The following is a 23,443-nucleotide window of genomic DNA, read 5'->3' on the forward strand; positions in this document are numbered from 1 at the left end:
TTGCAGCTACATATTCATTTAGCCCAAACTTGATGATCCTATGCAGTCTAAAGTAAATATCTATAGAATTGTGCCATTGATGTCTCATTCCTGACATTGCTTAGAATGCTAATGGAATCTGCCTCTACTGAATTCCACCTTGGATTTTGGTGTTTCACATTATCGTAACCGAACTAAAAGTATCTGGTGATATATTTCCAAAACGTTTGCAAGGTTTCTTACAAATAATTATTTTTAAATTGTTCATTAAAAAAACTAGCATATTTTTTCAGAATTACACAATTTTGCTACTGCATTTATATATATACCCCCAATTAAAAACATACCTTTTGCTTTATGTGTCATTGGGGGTGGTTTGCTGGTTTTTGTTTTAGGTTTACTTTTAAAATTATGCACAAAAGCCTTTACTGACAATACAAAACCCGCAGTTCGCTCCAGGCTTCAAACAGAAGGAACCCAAGGAATAGTGAACAATAACAGAGAGGAATGGATAGAATCCATTCATCTCCACTTATAACACATTGATTTCCAGATATATTTGAACTGTCTTCATAAAAAAGCATATCTGGATTATTTGGGGAAAGACACAAATTTATTGGTTGTGTTTATTCTGCATAGCTTACATCACTCTGGAGATCATACGCCTTTCTAGCTTGGATGACATCATTCTGATCTGGAAGGCAGGTCCACTGGTGCAGATAATGACGGTAATCAATATCACTGACCAACTTCTGGCAATTCTTAGCGTGCAACACTTCCAACATGTCCACAGGGCTAATATACTTAGTCTTCCATTTCTCAAAGTCCTTCTTATACTCCCTCTCACTCTGCATTTTGGCTACATTCATAGAATGCACAAGTTTCGGGTCATCTTGCACACTGCGTGCTCCAATATGGTGGCCAAGCTGCTTGCGATAGCCTTCTTTGTATTTGTACTGAAAAAGATATACATGTGTAAACCGTCTACCCATAAGAATATTCATCAGATACCTGCATTGGAAAATCCCACATTCTGAGAGGATTGTGACAGTATTTTTCTCATCTAGATAGCATCTTTTGTTCCTATGCTTGTCCTTCATCTTCCTATTTTATCATACATATTTAATAATAATCTTTAAAGATTTTGTTCCTTTGGCAAGATAAGCTTTTTTTCTTCTTCAATCCTTTATTATTCATGGATAGGAATGAAAAAGCTCTTTAGGTAGTTCCGATGTCTTAGGTAATGCTTAAGCACCTCCCGCCATCTTTCCAGTTTAAAAACTACTTGGCTATGTAGCGATCAAGTGGGGGCTTTCACGAACCACAAGTCCATGGTCCCTTGGAGATGCAGAGCTTGTTCACAGTTCTTTGAATCTCAGCTCTAAATTAATCCCAATATATTTTTTTCCTGGATTTCATCTCTTTTTTTTAAAATCTATTTTGCGGCTGCCTTCAAATATTTTTCCTTTCTTTTCCAGTAAGTTTTAAAGAAACATAGTAAACAAAGCAAACAAACAAGGAAATCCATCTGGCTAAGTCCATTTCACCACACTGTGAAAATGTCCAGTGGGTTGATGACAGTTCCAAAATGGGGCAAAAGGCCCAAATTTCTGCTTGAATTATTATTTCCTTCCCATAAATGTGTACAGCGAGTGATCTTGTTGATTAATATTCCACACAGTAAACATTTCCTGCTAATAATAGCTGAGCTGTAGGTAATACACAATTAACTTTGACTTTGAGTTTTCTTTTAACTTGCCCTTTCACTGACCATGAAATAATTAAAGCAAAATAAAAAAATTCCTTCCAGTAGCACCTTAAAGACCAACTAAGTTAGTTCTTGGTATGAGCTTTCGTGTGCATGCACACTTCTTCAGATACACTGAAACAGAAGTCACCAGACCCTTCTATATAGAAGGGATTTTTTTATTTTGTTTTGACTATGGCAGACCAACACGGCTACCTATCTGTAACATGAAATAATTGTTTGAGGGTTTCATTGTAGCTTGTATCACATTAAAACCCTGTGAAACATTACTGTCTTCCTATATCGTGCCTAAGACTCTCCTCATGCCACTCTGCTTTCTATTTACTACATCTCCTCAGGCACCTTTTTCAATACTCTGTTCTTAATGCTACTAAAGAACCCTGTTCTTTTATCCCCATAATTCACAGAATAAATTAGTCCCTTAACAAATGAAACCAAAATCGTGGAAGGAAATGTAGCGTCTCTCTAATACTGCCTAAAACATCCACCACAGTCACACATACTGTATAAATGCTTTCCCCTTTTTAAAAAAAAAAGCTATACATAGAACATATTGGGTACACACATCACTGGCAATATTTCTGGAAGCCTTGGCAGCTTGAATTGGGATAGCATCCAAACGTAAGTCATAGCCATCCTTCTTTGCCTCCTCCATAGCAAGTCTGTATAATTTCTGTAAGGAAGAAGAACATGTTTACTTCATTGTTATCCATGCCTGCATCCTTCATGTCCACACACATAATTTTACATAACTGACAGAGGTGCAACAACTTGACTGTGCTGCATTAAAACAAAAAAATCCAGGGCAACTCTAGCCTACTGAGCCTCAACAAATCCAAGCCATCTGGTGACTATGGGCCTACATCCCTTGCACGAACCACAGACGTTGGCTGAAATATTTGCAATCTCCCTTGGGATGGAGAACTCCTTTGTTTATCCAAGTGGCACTCACCTGACTATAGTTGAGCTTGTTGAATTTTGACAGCATGATTTCAGGTGTATCAGGCATCACGTGGATCGTAACCTTGTCTTTATCCCAAGCTTCCGTATACAAACGCTGTGGAAGAACATAAGCACAAGAGACAGTGGTTATAAGGACAATCGTTCAGTAATCTTAGGGCTTTTTTTTTTAAGTGAGGGCCTCCTATGAAAATTGCATTAAAATAGCCTGCAGAGGCAGAACTCCACTACCTCAAACTGTGGTGCTGTAGGTAGAGTGTTGGACTAAGACTGGGTAGAGTTCGAATCTTCAGTCAGCCATGCAGCTGACAAGGTGATCTTGAACCACTAATGCTCTCTCAGTTTAAATCTACCTTACAGGTTCCATATGAGAATAAATGTATTATTTGTTCATATTTAAGTCTACCTGATGCAAAAGGCGCAAGGTTCTTCCAGTTCATGAACTTTGCAATAAAATAGCTGACGAAAATGTCTAAGATACATGAAGTGAAATGTTTTGCTTTCAGAGAAATGTACAGGGGTCACAACCATGTTACTTGTTGACTACCAACCTATATGCCAAAACAGCTTTAAAAGAAATGTTAACTGTATGTCATATTGCAAATATGTAATGTAAACTCTAACCAAAGCTAGGTACTTTTAAATCCCCTTAAGTTAAATAGCAAAAGTTAAACAAAATACAAAAAGCTCCCCAACGGAAATAAGTGAAAATGGAAAAACGTTGGATCACTAGTGCCCTCTAATAAGATGCTACAACATTTGTACCACAATACTAGTTTCTCAACTGCCCGGCTCAGATTCACCTTGTTCATTGTTTCTGCATTATGCTTGGCCAACTCCATTTCAAGAGAATCTGTCACACTGGTGAATTTGAATTTGTCTGGTGGCTGACGATACTGCTTTTCACTTAGGATCTCTCCAGCCTTCTTGGCTTTTTCCACATCCAGTGAACCAATAGGGACCCAGCCAATGCCTTTCATCCACTCAAGGTCTGCTTTGTAGGCATTCTGTGAATAAGAAATTCAAAGAATCATTAATAAAACCAAAAGCTATAGAGGACTCTTGCTTGGGGGAGGGGGTGCCGTCTGATTAGGATGCCAGAAAGAGAGAGAGAAAATGTGTACACACAAACACCATAATGAGGATAAAAGTGCCGCAAGTATCAGGATAACATGGCTGCTATGGGCATGGGGAGGATGTTGGGATTTCAGTCTCACATTGCTGATGTAACATGATATCCATGTTGACATTCCTGTACTGTTGTGTACTGTTATGCCTGAGAACGGAAGTGAGCATCTGTAACTTCCACTGTTTGTTCTCTCTCTCTGCTCTCGCAAAAGAGAGATGTGTGTGAGGCACTGAGCTCACACTAGCTATGCTTTGTTGTTTTAATTCGCTGTAAATAATAAAAGAAATTCGGAGTGCTACATATCTGACAGTCTACTTCCTGTTGATACTCTGCTGCAGCCCTGGGAGGGGTATTTTTAACTTCCCCTCACAGAGGGGCTGCTGATAGGAAGGGGTCAGTCAGGGGTCAGCAAACTTTTTCATCATGGGGCCAGTCCACTGTCCCTCAGACCTTGTGGAGGGCCGGACTATATTTTTTGGGGAAAATATGAACGAATTCCTATGTTCCACAAACAACCCAGAGGTGCATTTTAAATAAAAGCACACATTCTACTTATGTAAAAACACGCTGATTCCTGGACAGTCCGCAGTCTGGATTTAGAAGGCGATTGGGCCGGATCCGGCCCCCGGGCCTTAGTTTGCCTACCCATGGTGTCAGTCCTCCATACCAGTGACTACTGCCACCATATTTGCTTTTTGTTACTTCACATTGTGCAACTGCAACACTTGAAAGTTGTCTGGAATTAGAGGTGGGTTAGGAGAAAAGAGCCAACATTGATGGAGCAGGCTGGGGGAGGGGAAGGATTCAGTTCCACTCACCCTTGTATCCCACCATTTGACCCCCCCCACACTTTATTTTATACCTTATATTACGTTTAGCTGTGCCCAAACATAAATGGTACTCACATCACTCTGGAGATCATAGGCCTTTCTAGCTTGGATGACGTCATTCTGATCTGGAAGGCAGGTCCACTGGTGCAGATAATGACGGTAATCAATATCACTGACCAACTTCTGGCAATTCTTAGCGTGCAACACTTCCAGCATGTCCACAGGGCTAATATACTTAGTCTTCCATTTCTCAAAGTCCTTCTTATACTCCCTCTCACTCTGCATTTTGGCTACATTCATAGAATGCACAAGTTTCGGGTCATCCTGCACACTGCGTGCTCCAATGTGGTGCCCAAGTTGTTTGCGATAGCCTTCTTTGTATTTGTACTGAAATAGATATACATGTGTAAATTGTCTACCCATAAGATTATTCATCAGATAGCTGCACTGGAAAATGCCACATTCTGAGAGGACTGTGACAGTATTTTCCCCATCTAGATAGCATCTTTCTTCCTTATCTTTTTGCCACTTCATTTTCCTATTTCCTCATACAGGTTCTATAATAATCTTTAAAGATTTGTTTCCTTTAGGAAGGTATTTTTAATATTATTCATGAATCTTTTAAAAATGGACCAGTCATTCTGTTTTGTGTTGTTTTCAGAAGGGGCAGGTTTAAAGAAAAACAACGGGGGGGGGGGAGGAAACAAATGCGAGCATTAGCCAAATCTAAGTGTAAGCTTGAATGACAAGCCTGGGTTCCATGCCAAAGTTCCATGCAATTCCTGGCACTGTGGTCTAAACCACTCAGCCTAGGGCTTGCCAATTGGAAGGTAGATACCGCTCTGGCAGGAAGGTAAATGGTGTTTCCGTGTGCTGCTCTTCACCAGAAGCGGCGTAGTCATACTGGCCACATGACCCGGACAAACTGTATGCGGACAAACACCAGCTCCCTCGGCCAGTAAAGCAAGATGAGTGCCACGACCCCAGAGTCATTTGCGACTGAACTTAACTGTCAAGGGTCCTTTACCTTTACCTTTTAGCTGTCAACATACTGCCACATACTAGGAATAAAGTGTAACTATTTTATTTTATGGATTCAGGCATGCTTTGGATTCCACCATCACCAGTTTGGGCACTCGTGAAAACCTAACATATTCAATGAATATTCCTATTAATGATAATTGACTATATCAATAAAATGGGGGAAGCTATTTAGTCCATCTAAATCTATTCAAAGCATCACAATAGTAGCTGTATCAGCTGTGATAAATGAGGGATTCACATATCACAGCCTTTTCAACAATTCAAACCAGGGGGAAAAATCCACCTATTCAGTAACTGAGCCATAGAAAAATGATATTTTTTTTAAAAAGTAATAAGGGAAGTGGGTTAGGAAGATGCAATTCCTATTACATGACAGCATCTGACAACTCATGAACAGAACTACTTACTTCGCTTGCAATGTCTCTTGAAGCTTTAGCAGCCTTGATTGGAATTGCATCTACACGGAGATCATAGCCCTTTCTCCTGGCCTCTTCCAATGAAAGTTTGTATAATTTCTAAAAGAATGGCAAAGATTGGTTTAATGTTTAAAAATAGAGCACTTGTTATTATTCTAAATTGGTTTTCTACCAACTATTTTGAAGACATTACTTACATCACTATAGTTGATCTTGTTCTGCTGTGACAATATAATTTCAGGAGTATCTGGCATAATGTGAATGGTAGTTTTATCCTTGTTCCATGCATCAATATACTTGCGCTGAAAAAATAGTAAAAAATAGTAAATAGTAAAAAAGAGAGTAAATAAATTATTTGATAAAGGTAGCAGCTGCCCAAAATGGTAATTTGTTCATTCATTTGTTTGTTTCTAAAATCTCTTAAAAGCCCTTTGCAATCATAAAACTGATAAAACTGTTGAAGTTTCCAAATTGCCTCCAAGGGCAGCCCCACATAGAGAAAACTGCCGTAATCCAATCTGGAAGTTACCAGAGCATGGAGTACTGTGGCCAAGTCTTCTCTGTAGTTGGGCCGTAGTTGGCATACCAGCTGTAGATGTAAATGAACTCCTAGGCACTGAGGCTACTTGGGCCTCCACTGACAGAGATGGGTCCAGAACATCAAAATGCTTGCAACTGCTCCTTCCAGAGGATAAATAACACCCCCATCTTTTCCTGGTTCCACTTCAATTTATTGACCAGCATCTAGTCCAGGCATAGGCAAACTCAGCCCTCCAGATGTTTTAGGACAACAACTCCCATCATCCCTAGCTAGCAAGACCAGTGGTCAGGGATGCTGGGAATTGTAGTCTCAAAACAGCTGGAGGGCCGAGTTTGCCTATGCCTGATCTAGTCCATTACCACCTCCAAGCACCAGGCTAGCACTTCAATTTCCTCTCGTGCTTCAGATGGAACAGGGAGCAATAGCTTAGTGCCATCCACATATTAGTGGTATTTCACTCCACATCTCCTGTTGAGAGGGGTCCCAACTATTTGCAGATATATATTAAATAACAAGAGGGGGAAGTGCTCATGGTACCAAACAAAGCCCACCATATCCACTTTCTGGAAATGACTCTGATTCAAGCAGTATGAAAACCATCAGCTTTGTTACAAAATGGTTGCTGCCGGGGTATGAAAATAAAAATAAATGGAATGTGCCTCCTTAGCACACAAACTTGAACTCTTAGTTAGTTAATTAGAGTCAGATAACAATCACAGATAAAAGAAGTTATATTGATAAAATCACTGGGCAAATTCTCAGAGTGATCAGAGACTGCATATTTCCAGCCATAGCATTGCTAAACCAGCCAGATTTCTTGATATATTTGCTCATATGAGTTTTAAGGAAGGGGCATGATTGAAACTCACATGGTCCATAACTTCAGAATTATGCTTTGCCAAAGCCATAGGCATAGAATCAATGGGACTTGTGAATTTGAATTTGTCGGGATGTTGTCTATAGATGTAGTCACTCAAGATCTGAGAGGCTCTCTTATTCTTCTCAGCTTCCAAGGAACCACTTGGAGTCCAGCCAATGCCCTTTAGCCATTCAAGATCTGCTTTATACATATTCTGTTTGAAAAGAAACAAGCAGGGAGGACAATAGTTCCATGAAAACCTTCCATTACAATTGAGGATTTTTGTCTTCATAATTTATAATCCACATGAACTAAAGAGATTATTGTTACACTGTCAATTTGTGTCAGCACAGATTAAACAAACAATAACTTTTCAACTTTTTTTTACTGTTTAAATATATAGTATAAGTAAAGGTAAAGGTACCCCTGCCCGTACGGGCCAGTCGTGTCCGACTCTAGGGTTGTGCGCCCATCACACTTAAGAGGCCGGGGGCCAGCACTGTCCGGAGACACTTCCAGGTCACAGGGCCAGCGTGACGAAGCTGCTCTGGCGAGCCAGCACCAGCGCAGCACACAGAAACACCATTTACCTTCCTGCTATAAAGCGGTACCTATTTATCTACTTGCACTTAGGGGTGCTTTCGAACTGCTAGGTGGGCACGAGCTGGGACCGAAAGACGGGAGCTCACCCCACCGCGGGGGTTGCGATCGGCAAGCCCTAGGCGCTGAGGTTTTACCCACAGCGCCACCCGCATCCCTAATATATAGTATACATGCTATCTAAACAGAATGCAGCTATTAGGCTGATGAGTGGGGCAGCCCAATAGAACCATCTGTTATCAATCCTGAAGGCACTTCACTGGCTGCCAGTGAGCTGCTGGGCCCAATTCAAGGTGTTTGTACTAACATACAAAGCCCAAATGGCTTGAGATCCAAGTACCTAAAGGAGCGCTTCCCTGATTTCAACAATCTCGGGTCCTATAACTGGCAGGGGATTCCCTGCTGGTGCTGCCTTCGGTGGGTGCTAAACTGTTGATGATGCTTGGTCTCAGGGCTTCCTTGGTAGTGGTTCCCCCTTTGTGGAGCAAACCTTAGCAGAAAGCCAAATGTACATCCCACAGAAAGGTGTTCTGGACCTCTGGAGCAGTAATCAATCTTTGTTTCGAGATCCCGTCACAATTATAATTGCCTGCTGTTTAGAGAAAGGCTTTCTTCACACAGAAAATGGTGGTTCAAATCCGCTTGCCCTGGGATAATCTAATGTTTAAAACGCTTTTTCTTATAAAGATACTCACATCGCTCTGAAGTTCGTATGTTTTCCTGGCATGCACAACATCATTCTGATCTGGCAGGCACGTCCACTGGTGCAAATAATGACGGTAATCGACATCACTGACCAGTTTCTGGCAATTCTTAGCGTGCAAGACCTCCAGCATATCCACAGGGGTGGTATATTTGGTCTTCCAATTCTCAAAGTCTTTCTTATACTCCCTCTCACTCTGCATTTTGGCTACATTAATAGAATGCACAAGTTTTGGGTCGTCTTGTACACTGCGTGCTCCAATGTGGTGGCCAACTTGCTTGCGGTAGCCTTCTTTGTATTTGTACTGGAGGGGAAAGAAAGATATGTGCATACTATAAATCATCTACCCAGAAGACTGCTTGTTGCCAGGCAATTTCTCAGTTTCTGTACTTATACAGAATATGATTCACGAATCTATTAAAAAACGGACCTGTTATTCTGCGTTTTTTATTTTTTCAGAAAGGAACAGCTTTAAAGAAAAACAACATTAAAAAAAATATGTGAGCATGAACCAAACCTAGGTGTAGGCTTCCTAGTATATCTGAGTTGGAAGACAGGTAAAGATTCCTATACCTGCTAGCTTACCACATGTGGGTGCCACATAATGGGAACTTAGTGAAACTATTTCATTGGAAGGACTGAGGGACGTTTTGGATTCTGCCATCAACATCTGCAGGCACCTGTGAAAACTTAATGTGTTCAATGATTATTCCTATTTATGATAACTGACAATATTGGTAACACAGGGGGACTATTTAGCCTATTTGGGACTATTTACTATTAAGGGAAGTGGTTTGGGAAAATGCAATGCCTATTACATAACAGCATGTGACAACTCATGAACAGAACTACTTACATCGCTTGCGATATCTCTTGAAGCTTTAGCGGCCTTGATTGGAATTGCATCCACACGAAGATCATAACCCTTTCTCCTGGCCTCTTCCAATGAAAGTTTGTATAATTTCTAAAAGAATGGCAAAGATTGTTTGTGTGTTTAAAAACAGGGCACTTGTATTTCTTCTAAATTGGTTCTCTACTAAATTTTTAAATTTTTTTTTACTTACATCACTATAGTTGATCTTGTTCTGCTGCGACAGTATAATTTCAGGAGTATCTGGCATGATATGAATGGTGGTTTTATCCTTGTTCCATGCATCTATATACTTGCGCTGAAAACAACAACCAGTAAATAAATTATTTGATGAAGGCAGCAGCAACCAAGAATAGCAATTTGTTTGCTTCTAACATTTATCAGAAGTCCTTCAACATAACATCATAGTCATAAAACAGTTGAAGTTTCCAGTTTGTCCTCATGCCCACATAGAGCACGACACAATAATCCAGACTGGAAGTTACCAGAGCATGGAGTATTGCGGTCAGGTCTTCCACCATCTCCAAGCACCAGTCAATCTCCTCTCGTGCTTCGGATGAAACAGAAAGAGATTGATGGGTACATTCCACATATTAGTGGTATTTCACTTCAAATCTCTTGGTGACAGGTCTGAAGATTTCAGATAGATATTAAATAACATATGGGGGGAACACTCATGTTGTCAAACAATGCCCTTCCCATAACTATTTTCTGGAAATGGCCCTAATCCAACATGTATGAAAACCAATACTTTGCTACAAAATGGTTGCTACCGAGTATGAAAATAAGAATGAATGGAATGTGCCTTCTTAGCACAAATATGAAACTCTTAATTAATTAATTAGGGTCAGATAACAATCATAGAGAAAAATAGTTATAATGATAAAATCACTAGGCAAATTCTCAAAGTGATCAGAGCCTGCATATTCCCAGCCATAGTACTGCTAAACCAGCCAGATTTCTTGATATATTTGCTCATATGAGTTTTAAGGAAGGGGCATGAATGAAACTCACATGGTCCATAACTTCAGAATTATGCTTTGCCAAAGCCATAGGCATAGAATCAATGGGACTTGTGAATTTGAATTTGTCAGGATGCTGTCTGTAGAGGTAGTCACTCAAGATCTGAGAGGCTCTCTTATTCTTCTCAGCTTCCAAGGAACCACTTGGAGTCCAGCCAATGCCCTTTAGCCATTCAAGATCTGCTTTATACATATTCTGTTTGAAAAGAAACAAGCAGGGAGGACAATAGTTCCATGAAAACCTTCCATTACAATTGAGGATTTTTGCCTTCACAAATTATAATCCACATGAACTAAAGAGGCTATTGTTACACTGTCAATTTGTGTCAGCACAGATTAAACAAAAGAAACAAACTTTTTTTTACTCTTTTAATATATAGTATGCATGCTATCTAAATAGACTGCAGCTATTAGGCTGATGAGCAGGGCAGCCCAATAGAACCATCTACTACCAATCCTGAAGGGGATGAGTTAGGACCACTTTCTTGCTCACCATTAGGTGAGCTTTGGGCTGTGACTTGGCATACCCCTTGGAACAGACAGGTCCCTCAAGGCTGAAGTTAGCTTCCCACTCTTCTGACATGAATAATATGTTCCCTCATTTGACCCATCAGTCCGGTCTCACCTTTTTGTTCTAAGATCCAGGCACAATTATCATTATTTGCTCTTTAGAGACAGACTTTCCCCCCATAAGGAATTGTGAATAAAATCCACCAACCCTGGGATAGTCTCATGCTTAAAAGCCTTTAAGAAAAAATAAGATACTTACATCACTCTGAAGTTCATATGTTTTCCTGGCATGCACAACATCATTCTGATCTGGCAGGCATGTCCACTGGTGCAGATAATGACGGTAATCAACATCGCTGACCAGCTTCTGGCAATTCTTTGCCAGTAAGACTCCAAGCATATCCACAGGGCTGGTATACCTGGTCTTCGATTTTTCAAAGTCTTTCTTATATTCTCTTTCGCTCTGCATCTTGGCTACATTCATAGAATGCACAAGTTTCGGGTCATCCTGTATGCTGCGTGCTCCAACATGGTGGCCAAGCTGCTTGCGATATCCATCTTTGTACTTGTACTGTGGGAAAGAGAAAATTATTTTCACTAACTTCTCATTCTAATTACTTTAAGAGGTGCTCGCCTATTTATAAAGGCCTTATCAAATAATCATCCCTCCAAAACTTGATTTCTCAGGACATCCTAACTTATATAATCAGACATTTCAGCTCACAACTCATTCATTTCAGCTATTATAATGATTATATGAAGCACTGCATTTATTTCTGGGAAACTTAGAAACAATTTCCCCCCCTTAAGGTTAAGTTGATAAATATAAAAAAATTAAAAAGAAAATCAGTGTGTGCACTTATGTGTAACTAAATGTATATACATATGCACACACATCCCTTACAAAGTTCACAATGTTAACAATGTGCCGAATCAAAGATTTATTAAGCAGCATTGCCATTTTGCTGTTAACCTGCAGAATGAAATACTTACTTCACTGGCAATATCTCGAGATGCTTTCGCAGCCTTGATTGGTATGGCATCGAGCGGAAGGTCATAGCCTTTCCTTATCAATTCTTCAAATCCTAACTTGTAGAGTTTCTAATGAGAGAACCATCAGAAAGTTAATCGCTGTGGAAGCCCAGTAAGAAAACAGACCGCTCAAACACCCTCCTGGGCTATCCAGCATCAAACTTACATCGCTCGTGTTAATTAAGTTGGCTCTGGACAGGATAATTTCAGGAGTGTCAGGCATGATGTGGATCTGAGTCTTGTCCTTATCCCATGCTTCTCTATAAAGTTTCTAGAAAGAATAGAAAGAGAGTGAATTAATAATAATAATAATAATAATAATAATAATAATAATAATGTGCCAGTAAGAATAAATATCAACTTCAGCACAGTACAAAAGTACATCAAACCAATGTGAAATGTTGGGCAGGCTGTTGCCCAAGGGGAAGGCGTTCTGTGGCACATTGTGCAAACCCCCCACCACCACGCTGGGAAAAGCCCCCAAGACCCGCACACTCTTTAAAGAGCCGTGCCTAGCGGCCCATCAGTCCCTTCTCCCTCCTTGGGGAAAAGCCTCCAAGAGCCGCAAACACGCTCCACACGCTCTTTAAAGGGAGCTGACAGGCTGTCCTTCTCTCACCTCATAGAAAAGCCTGCAAGAGCCGCACTCCCTTTAAAGAGTGCACAGCTCTTGGCTGGCTTTTGCGGGAGGTGGGGGAAGGGACAGAGGACAGCCTCTTCCGGGCAGGGAGAGCCTTCATCCCGCTGCCTGGGAGAGGTTTCGGCAGCTTTCCCAGAAGCCAGAACAGAAGAAGAAGAAGAAGAGTTTGGATTTGATATCCCGCTTTATCATTACCCTAAGGAGTCTCAAAGCGACTAACATTCTCCTTTCCCTTCCTCCCCCACAACAAACACTCTGTGAGGTGAGTGGGGCTGAGAGACTTCAGAGAAGTGTGACTGGCCCAAGGTCACCCAGCAGCTGCATGTGGAGGAGCAGAGATGTGAACCCAGTTCCCCAGATTGCAAGACTACCGCTCTTAACCACTAAACCACACTGGAACAGCAAGGGGCTATCCCAGAAGCCAGATACCTCTTGCTGTTCTGGCTTCTGGAATTCAGAATATTTTTTTTCTTGTTTTCCTCCTCCAAAAACTAGGTGCATCTTATCGTCTGATGCATCTTATAAAAATACGATAATTTTCCTAAATAAATTCCTAGGCCCAGAAACTGAATTTCCCTTTTTATACCAGATTCATCAAACTGAAAACAAAAATAAAAATGCACTTATCAAAATTGCTACAGAATCCTATGCATGTTCACCTGAAGCAAACTCCAAGCAAAAAAGGACGGTACTCTTGAACTAATTAAGGCTGCAGTCCTGAACATGCTCCCTAGAGAGCCCTGTTAAATACAGTGGGGACTTACGTCTGAGTAAACATGTATTGGATGTGCTGTAAAGCAGTTAACTATGCTATAGGGCATGACTCACTCACTCCTCCCCACTAACATTCACAGCCATTATTCCCGCTGCTGACACCTGCTCCTCGAGAGCAGCACACACTTGTGCTGAGAACACTTACATCGCTCCTATGCTTGGCATTTTCCTTTGCCAAAACCACCTCCATTGAATCGGGGATACTTGTGAATTTAACGGTGTCTGGAGGCTGGCGATATTTCTTTTCACTCAGAATCTCAGAAGCCTTCTTGTTCTTTTCCGATTCTAGAGATCCATATGAGTTCCATCCAATGCCTTTCAGCCACTCAAGATCTGTTTTGTATGCATTCTAGCAAGGAATAAAACATATATGAGATCCATTTGGTATTGCAAATACCACTGAAGAGGATTTTAACTTTTGGTCCTATTCCTATTCCTCCGTCATATGTTGATTATGGGTCCTTGCCTTTGGTTTGTCTATCATTTGGCTTGATTGTTATTTAAATAAAGCATACAAAGGTTTGCAAAGTTTGAAGACCAAGTACCGGTATGTTTGGCCAAAAATATACATAGTGAGAAGACTAGTGAAGGAGGGGAGACAAGGGAAACATTGTTTTTAAGGCACCTTAAATCTCAGAAAAGAAGTTTGACAAAAACGAATTAAGAGATTAAACAAACTGGGTATCAGAAAAGATTGGGAACACACTCCAGAAATAGCAAAAACGAGGATGAACAAGAGCAATAAGAAGTCAGTGAGAATGAAGGATGTAAGCAGGGACCTACCAGCATTAGGGTAGGTAAGAGACTGAAGGAGACTTGAAATCTGCCTTCACAAACAAATATCATTTCTGATCCCCCATAGCAAGATATGGTTTATAAATACGACTTACATCGCTTTGTAATTCATATACTTTCTTAGCATGGATGACATCATTTTGGTCCGGGAGACATGTCCATTGGTGCAGAAAATGACGGTAATCGATATCACTGACCAGTTTCTGACAATTCTTAGCGTGCAAGACCTCCAGCATATCCACAGGGCTGATATACTTGGTCTTCCATTTCTCAAAGTCTTTCTTGTATTCCCTCTCACTCTGTATCTTGGCTACATTCATAGAATGCACAAGTTTGGGGTCGTCCTGTATGCTGCGTGCTCCAATGTGATGCCCCTGTTGCTTGCGGTAACCTTCTTTGTACTTGTACTAAAATCACAAACAAAGTTTGTTGCAAAGACAGAAATGACAAAATCCGGAATCGTTAGCAGATCTATCCCAATGGAGGCGCCATGTCAGAACTGTTTGCAAATGTGGCCTTCCGTGGTTGCTGCTGATTCACAAGCAAAGCGGGTTGCTCATTCACTTAGGAGCAAGCCCCCCTTGAACTCAGTGGGTCCTACTTGTGAGTAGACATGCCATAAGGCTGCTCTAGAAACAGGCCAAAGAAAATCAGCACACTGGCAGCACTACATTGCCAGCCTGGTATGTATTGGTGAAAACTAGATTCCACCACCAATAGCCTGCCTTGATTCAAAACTGCTTGATAACTACATGAGATGCAATGATAAGACTTTTTCTTCATAGGGGACATTGGAAAAATCATACAGTAGGACATATATTATTCTACAAGGGAACCATAGGTGCTTTGGCTGGTCTGTGCTGGTATGCACACCACGGCACCCCAAAGGTGAGGGAGAAATTACTCTGCATGCACTTAGTTGGCAGGGTACCTGGAAGAGTGAGGCGAGGGTGAAGTTTGATGGAATGCAACAAGCTCTGGCCCTGAAAACTATTTATATAACTGAGTCCTAGAGAAAGTGACTGAATGCATCAAGGTACTACGATACTACTTACATCACTAGCGATGTCCCTTGATGCTTTTGCAGATTTCACTGAGATTGCTTCAGCGGTGAGGTCATAACCTTTCTTCAACAATTCTTCCCATCCAAGTTTGTACAGTTTCTAATATGGAAAGCAAGAAGAGCAAGAAAAAAGCTCAGTACATAACAGACATTTCTTCCACTGGAGTTATATATCAAAATATATTTTTGGAGTATTTGAGTGTAGAACAGTTAAGAAATTGCACAAAGAACACCAAATAGCTCTTAGCTTCCCTCAAAACTCCTGCGCTGTTATAGCTAGGGCGGAGTTAAATTTCATGAGCGAACATTTTTTGTTGGGGGGGGGGGGAGTGAATGATTGAGCCCCTTGAAATACTCTTCAAAAGATGCTTCTAAGCCTTTTTTACAGCGGCTCACTCCCAATCTTTATTGCCTCAGCTGGCAGGTGCTTGGGCATCCCCCCCCATCCCTCAACACCGCAAAAAGGAGTCTTGCTGGCTATATGATCCTGCCAAGCACAGATCATGAAGCTAGGGAGATGTCACAATGCCAAAAATGGGTAAACCTTGCTGCCCTAATTTTTGCAGCCCTGGCTTTTTCTTTTTCAAAAGGCTATTGCTGAAACAGGAGGTGCTTTTCACAAGATGAGGCATTTTTTTAAAAAGGGCATCTCACCACCTGTTTCAACTCATTCTAGTATTGCCCAAGGAGAAATCCTAAAATTTGCTTCAGATTTCATTTGAGGTGAAATCTGATGACGATCTAGATATGTTCAGAGACCCCTGAGAAATTCTGTTAGTGTTTTCCCAACTCTTGGCTTTCCCTGCTGTTCATTCTAAAGGTGGCGGGAAGGTTCTGAAATTTCCTTAAAATGCTGCTTTAGATAAAATGTGATGACAATACAGAGAGGTGCAGAAAGCCCTGGGAAATTTCACTAGTGTGATCACAAATCTAGTCCTGCCCCAAAACTCCTCTTGTTTGTTCTGACACAAAGCACTTGCTTCAGATTTCACTTCAGGTGAATGTCAAATACAATTGAAAATGACCTTCCAACATCTAAAGAAAACAAAGGTATTCCTACAAAATATATTTGAGCCAGAGAATGTGCATATGAATAGTATATTAACCAACACAACAGATTGTTACATATTTCTATACCTGGCTGTAATTGTACTTGTTTGCTTTGGCTTGCATAATGTCGGGTGTGTCTGGCATCACGTGAATCTTCGTCTTATCCTTCTCCCACGCATCTATATATGAATGCTATTAGGAAAAATAAAACAAGATAAATCAATGCAATTTGCATTTATACGTGCAGTAATGTTGCCATATTAATTTTAAAGTTGTTTATCTTTTTTTTACACTTTTAGATATAGCAGCCATTTGGTATGATATCACACCACACAGAAGCCATTTTGTTTTATGCCATACGCTCAGCAGTGGCCATTTTGTATTATGCAAAACACCAGGACAGACATTTTGTTATGCCATGTCCCTACAGCAGCCATTTTGTGACTGGCACCCATAGCACCCTCTCAAAATTCCAAATGTACCCAATTGGTCCAAACAAAGCAGATTCTTTTTACACTGGCTAACGACAGTCACCTTATTCATAACACCAGCATTGTGTTTCGCAAGTTCCATGTCCATTGAGTCCATCAGCTTCTTAAATGGGAAAAGGCTTGGATGCTGGCGGTACTTCGAATCACTTGCAATTTCAGTGGCTTTCTTACTCTTTTCAATATCCAGTGACCCAGCAGGACTCCAACCAAGTCCTTTGTACCATTCGTTGTAATCTTGTTTGTATTCATGCTGCAGGTGGAAGAGAATAACACACAGCCAAAGTTGAGCAGCTATAGTTGCAGCAACATAAACCATCTGCAAACACACGAGAAATATAGCCACTGACTGGTAGTGAAAAGAGAATGCAAGGTCTTACATTGCTTTGAATCCGGTTCATGTTTCTTGCCAGTTCTACATTAATGGCATCTGGCAGGAGGATGTATTTGTGGATGAGCCTTTTGTAGTTGGTGTTGGTGATATTTGCTTGAGCTTCCTTGGCAGCCATGACGCTGAAAGTATCGGCTGGGGTGCTGTACTTGGTCTTGCTGGTTTCATAGGCTTTCTTGTACTCGCGATCCGACTGCATCTTAGCTACTTGCATGTAATGAACAAGTTTTGGGTCATCTTGGAGGCTGCGGAAGCCAACAAGTTTGCCCTTATCCATTTCATATCCCAGTTTGTATTTGTACTGCACAGAAGAAGACAAACAGAACATAAGCAAGGAAGTAAAATTTAATCTCAGATAGGTTAGAAATGCAACATTTCTTCATCTGTGATAAATTAAATTAAAAGTGTAGATGAGGTTGAACATAAAAACTAATAAAATATGACAGTGGGTCAGATCCAAAGGTGTCGCTCCATTTTGTCCCAGATAAAGCTGTCTTTGTATCAGCTTCCCACCCTGTATTCCCCAGCACCACCTCCCCTGTTGTTCTGGAGAGGGCCCCAACCTTCTAGAGCAGATTTTCAGTGGCATAGGAAAAGCGGGACTCCAGACCCATTGGGGCAGTGGGAACACTTTTTCTGCTCACAAAACCTTTGGATCTGATGCAACGTATGAACTTCAGCTTTTAGAGTAATTTAAAATATTTTGGCCTTAAAAACTTACATCACTGGCAATGTCTCGGGAAGCCTTAGCAGCTTTAATGGGGATTGCATCAGCCCTCAGATCATATCCCTTCTTCTTATCTTCTTCCATGGAAAGTCTGTACATTTTCTGTGTATTCAAAGAAACAAAAGAAAAAAGGCTTTGTAGTGAATGCTTTTGTATGGAGAGAACATTCCTTCCAACTGCTAGGTAAAGCTTTCTTGACTTTTTTCGGGCTTTCATTTACTTTTTTTAAAAAAGTTGTTTGGAAAAATGAAATTAAAGGTGGACTATAAAGACTCTAATAAATTGTATCAATGGGGAATCATAATGCAGGACTATACCCCGTAGGTAATAGCTCTTTATGCTAGCTAATCACCTCATTAGCAGTTCTTTATCTTTAGCATTACATGAAAGCCGAATACAACCCCAACTATCTACCTAGCCCTCATACTTACATTGCTGATGTTGAATGCATTGACTTTTGCCAAAACAAGCTCAGGGATATCTGGAGTGATGTTAATCTTGATCTTGTCTGCTTCCCAGTCCTTTTTGTAAAGGTGCTGAAAAGGCAACGCAAAACTTATATCACCATCTCTAAAAATCACTTACAATTGCTTATTTTCCTCTAAGAGGAGATGCATTAGACCCTTTTGATTTGCTACACATTTGAAAAAGCTGCTACTCGAATGTCTAAGATTAATGGGCCTTGTGCAACTAACAAAGAGATATCCAATATTAATCATACTCAGAGCAGGCCCATTAAATCAGTGGATTGAAGTTACTTAAATCCATTGATTTCACTTGAGTTAGCAAAATATCACCCTTGGTTAGGATCCTATATATACCGTATATATATAAACAACCCTGCTATCTGAATAACTGGAGACACGTTTTTAGATTACAAGTTTTAAAAATCTATTAGCTAACCAATTCTTAATTTAAAAAATGCAGGCCTACTTTATATTAACAAATGCACAGGACAGTTTTCAGGCTGGTTAAGCCTAGTGTTCCATGTCCTGCCTAAAACTTTAGATTCTGACAGTTCTGATTCAGCACAAGCCAGCATAAATCAGGGCTCATTTTGCTTCTTGTGGAATCACAAAGCAAACAGTAACCATGTGCCAAGATGGCAACCTGTTTGCTGGTGTGGAGCAACTCTATAAAATACACAATTCCACGGAAAAATATTACCCAGGGAATCCAAATAATTACAGTAGTTAACTATTGCCACTGTAATGCCTTGGAAAAAGAAGACCAACCAGCAGAGACTCTTTTGCAAATGTTTTGCCTCGTAATGTTGGCAAACCTCCTTTGAAAAGAGACACGTGAAATTTAGGCATCGGTGTGATCTCACTTAACCCAGTGACATAGTGATCTTAGAGAAATAGATAAATTCATCTTATCACAAGGAGAGAAACAGGCACCCTAATCTGCCACATACATGGAGCAATTTTAGCATGCGAGAAAATGACACAGAAATCAAAGAAAGGAGAGGTGGTAGAAGAACACAAACCAATTCAACCCTGACTACACCAGTAAGTCTTACTGACCAGATATCAAAGCAATGCCATTATTAGTAACAACTTGTTGAGCAGGAAATATTATAAAATTAATAATGAAATCTCGGGGGGGGGCTATAAATATAACTCCATAATTTATACAATAGTATAAAATCAGTAAAGTAAGAAAGCTTGCCTCCTGCACAACTGCCCTATCATCATGCATTTATGAATTTTAACTTCTGTGTGTTTCCAGTTCTCAATTAAGTCAACAAGTCACAGATTAGTTGGTGGGGTTAATTTGTTTGTGAAATCGCAGAAGTTTCTGCTCGGCAGCAGCTTCCCTATGCTAGGCTTATTTGCTTACCCCGTCCATGGTCTTTGCGTTTTGTGTAGCCAGGACCATGGGCATAGAATCCATCTTGATAGAATACTTGAGTTTGTCTGGATGCTGCCTGTATTTCTTCTCACTGACGATCTCCATGGCTTTCTTGTTCTTCTCGGCTTCTAAAGATCCCAATGGAACCCACCCAACCCCCTTCATGAATTCATCGTAGTCCGCTTTGTACTGGTTCTGGAGACAAAATGAAATTAAACAGGTGAGAAATGTTAGATAAACTGCCAGTTTATTTTTAATGCAGCCGTGTTTACTTGCAAAAATTGCATGCACTTGCACAGCAGAAAAGAAATCCAATGCATTGTGCCGTGATTTATTTGTACTAATCATTTAAGCTCTACCTTTTCAGGATAGCAACTTCATATTTAGCCTGCTTCTTTGTAAGCATTTCAAAACTTAAAAATGCATACTAATATTGTGCTGTATTGTTGCTTTTAAAATTATCACCACAAAATTCTTTACACAGTCTTCTTCAGTCTAAGACTATGCACATTTATTGAAACACATAAACATTTTGCAAACATTTGCATATATGATTTACAAAAGTACATGCCTTGTCTCTTTCTTCAGGTTGTACAGTCTTTCTGACAAATCAGGTACATTTGTTGTGAGACATTAGTGCTGAGTATAGTATAAGGTTGGGGAAGAAGGGTGGGAGAGGAGGGGGGAGTAGTGAGGCTTATATTCGTTTGTACAGTGTACGTGTTGGGTTTTGTGTCAGAGTCAACTGGGTAGGTTCTCTTTCTATTCGTTTATTACATTTCCTTGGTAGTGAGAGTTGGAGGCAGGGTGTGTTGGTTGTAATTGGCTGCAGTGGGGCTTGTTTGCATTTGTGAGGGGAGGGGGAGTCAGGAAAGCTTGGACATATGGATTGGGAGGGTTAAATAGTCTAAATCTATAATTCAGTGGTTTTTCAAAGTCTTTTACTTACATTACTCTGAATCTGCATCATGTTTTTGGCCAGTTCCAGGTTCATAGAATCAGGCAAAACATTATACGTGTGGATAATATTCCTGTAGTTTGTATCCGTTGCCACTTCCTGTGCTTTCTTGGCTGCCACCACACTGAACATGTCAACTGGGGTGTGGAATCGGGTCTTTGACTTCTCATAGTCCTTCTTGTATTCACGCTCCGACTGCATCTTAGCAACTTGCATGAAGTGCACCAGTTTAGGGTCGTCTTCCAGACTACGGAATCCAATGTGTTTCCCTTTGGCTTGCTCAAAGGCTAGTTTGTATTTGTACTGTAAGCAGAAAGGTGGGGTGAGGGGCAGGGGGAGAGGGAAACTCAGTTAAGACTACCACCTTACTGAACATGGCAAAACAACCATTTTACATTTCAAATAAGTTTATGAGTTGCTTTTATATATATATAAAAAACAACAACTATAAAATTTTAAAAATAAAAAGGCTTTGGGAACCATTATTATGCATAAGGATCCCCAAACAGCAAACAGTGGGATAGATCTTGTTAGTGGAAGCACTGTGCAAAGACCTTCTGTTTGTGCAACAGGGCTTTCCTTCCCCCAGCAAGCTCTGAAATGCGTTCTGAAAGAACCCCCAGAACAGCATGCAGGAGAGTCATTCCCTCTGGCAAAATTGCCCTGATAGCACATTACGTTAGCACAACATTGAATTCCTCCCAGAGTGCTAAATTCAAAAACTTTTATTTATCCCCTTGCCCATTTAATAATAAGTGAAACCATCAACCCAAAGGACTTGTATATACTTCAGCCACAATCTAATAAAGTACCCTTAAGCTCTTTAAAATCAGTAAACCTTATTTTGCATGCACAATTGTGGCCATAATTTAGGATAGGGATTGCTCTAGAGTAGGGGCCATCCTATCTCTATCTTTTCTTCATTGATGTACATCTGTGCTAGAAGTAAGTGCAATGGGCACAAAGAAACATATTCTTGCAGGATCGTCTTTGAGTAGGTGATTTTCAAAAGCCATGGGCTCCAAACAAAGCTTATGAAAGCAATAGTATAATAAGAACCATTTCTCAGATTTGCCCAGGTGGACTCAGAGAACATAAGGTATCCAAACATGGGAGGAAGGGCTAATTGAGAATGGTAAGTCTCGGGATAAATCCGTCTTTTCTCATGAACGCAACGGAAAAATGAAACTTACATCACTTGCAATATCCCTTGAAGCTTTGGCTGCTTTTATTGAGATAGCATCTGGCCTCAAATCATAGCCTTTCTTTTTGTCTTCTTCCCAGCCAGCCCTGTATAGTTTCTTTTCAAAAAAAGGAAGAAGGGAAGATTGGTAAAGGGGAGGTTGTAAATTAAAAACAAAACACACTTCTCATATATTAGGTATACAGAATGGGAGGTAGAATACTCTTTGTCATTTGAAATCTTACATCGCTCATGGTGACTTGGTTGAACTTGGACAAGATTATCTCTGGTGTGTCGGGCATCACGTGAATTTCTGCCTTCTCTTTGTTCCATTTTTCATTGTACAGTCTCTGCAGTTCATAAAAAAAGAGTAGACTTAAAGATGTCGCTTTCTGTTTTTACTTTTGCAGGTTGCAAATTATCGGTTAATTTGGCTTACACATGCTCGGCCATTAATGCACACTGAATTTTTTACACAAGCCCCTCTGAAATAAATAGAGATCCTAGCCTCCAGAAGAAGTAGCAGATCAGAGGGAATCACCACCTTGCAGGGATGACTCTGCAAATCAAAACCCGATCTTTGGGTTTACCACTTTAGATTAAATTTTCTTACAAAACTCAATAATGTACTCCACTTAAGTTTTTAACAATGCAGTTTTCTTGTGCTCCTAAACCTTCACAAAGGCAAGCATAATTGTCTGATTTTACTCTGTGTTTACGCACCATGGCACAAGACAAGTGAGAAGGGGGTTTGGTGTGAATCTCTCAGAACAATCGCAGGCAGGTCTACTAAAAAATGAGACCTACTGAGTTCAATGGAACTTATTCCTAGGCAACTGAATGTAGGAATGAAGCCTCATACACTTCTAATCCCTGCTGTCCACATCCATGAAGACACTGGTCTGTAATGATTCTTTTTTGTCCATGTGGCAGATTTCACTACTGTGGTATCTTGGTTTACGAACTTAATTCGTTCCGGAAGTCCATTCTTAAACCAAAGCATTCTTAAACTAAGGCGTGCTTTCCCATAGAAGCAGGGGACTCAATTTACAAATGGAACACACTCAACAGGAAGCGGAACATGTTCTGCAAAGTTCACAAACCAAAACATCTACTTCCGGGTTTGCAGTGTTCTTAATCCAAGTTGTTCATAAACTAAGCTGTTCTTAAACCAAGGTACCACTGTATTGTGAAACCATCAGGCAACTGGCTGCTGATTACCAGCGTTTCTCCCAGCAGCCAGAGTACATATTTAT

At 40.4% G+C, this 23,443-nt stretch overlaps 1 protein-coding gene across 1 annotated transcript in view; it reads right to left on the reverse strand.

Annotated features, from left to right (window-relative positions):
• Positions 1–23,443, reverse strand: part of NEB (nebulin) — a 157,416-nt gene that overhangs the window by 87,029 nt on the left and 46,944 nt on the right. Inside the window, exons 43-69 of the mRNA XM_083702309.1 lie at positions 22,433–22,537; positions 22,198–22,305; positions 20,996–21,307; positions 20,035–20,241; positions 18,624–18,728; positions 18,187–18,294; positions 17,455–17,766; positions 17,121–17,327; positions 16,674–16,778; positions 15,529–15,636; positions 14,569–14,880; positions 13,824–14,027; positions 12,431–12,535; positions 12,226–12,333; positions 11,492–11,803; positions 10,715–10,918; positions 9,894–9,998; positions 9,686–9,793; positions 8,822–9,133; positions 7,537–7,740; positions 6,324–6,428; positions 6,118–6,225; positions 4,742–5,053; positions 3,511–3,714; positions 2,700–2,804; positions 2,313–2,420; positions 624–935 (exon numbers count right to left, since the gene is read on the reverse strand). Of these exons, the coding sequence (XP_083558435.1) occupies positions 624–935; positions 2,313–2,420; positions 2,700–2,804; positions 3,511–3,714; positions 4,742–5,053; positions 6,118–6,225; positions 6,324–6,428; positions 7,537–7,740; positions 8,822–9,133; positions 9,686–9,793; positions 9,894–9,998; positions 10,715–10,918; positions 11,492–11,803; positions 12,226–12,333; positions 12,431–12,535; positions 13,824–14,027; positions 14,569–14,880; positions 15,529–15,636; positions 16,674–16,778; positions 17,121–17,327; positions 17,455–17,766; positions 18,187–18,294; positions 18,624–18,728; positions 20,035–20,241; positions 20,996–21,307; positions 22,198–22,305; positions 22,433–22,537 (4,905 nt within the window). The remainder of the gene's footprint in view (positions 1–623; positions 936–2,312; positions 2,421–2,699; positions 2,805–3,510; positions 3,715–4,741; positions 5,054–6,117; positions 6,226–6,323; positions 6,429–7,536; positions 7,741–8,821; positions 9,134–9,685; positions 9,794–9,893; positions 9,999–10,714; positions 10,919–11,491; positions 11,804–12,225; positions 12,334–12,430; positions 12,536–13,823; positions 14,028–14,568; positions 14,881–15,528; positions 15,637–16,673; positions 16,779–17,120; positions 17,328–17,454; positions 17,767–18,186; positions 18,295–18,623; positions 18,729–20,034; positions 20,242–20,995; positions 21,308–22,197; positions 22,306–22,432; positions 22,538–23,443) is intronic.

Source organism: Podarcis gaigeae, assembly GCF_964106915.1.
Source record: "Podarcis gaigeae genome assembly, chromosome: 1".
NCBI lineage: Eukaryota > Metazoa > Chordata > Lepidosauria > Squamata > Lacertidae > Podarcis > Podarcis gaigeae.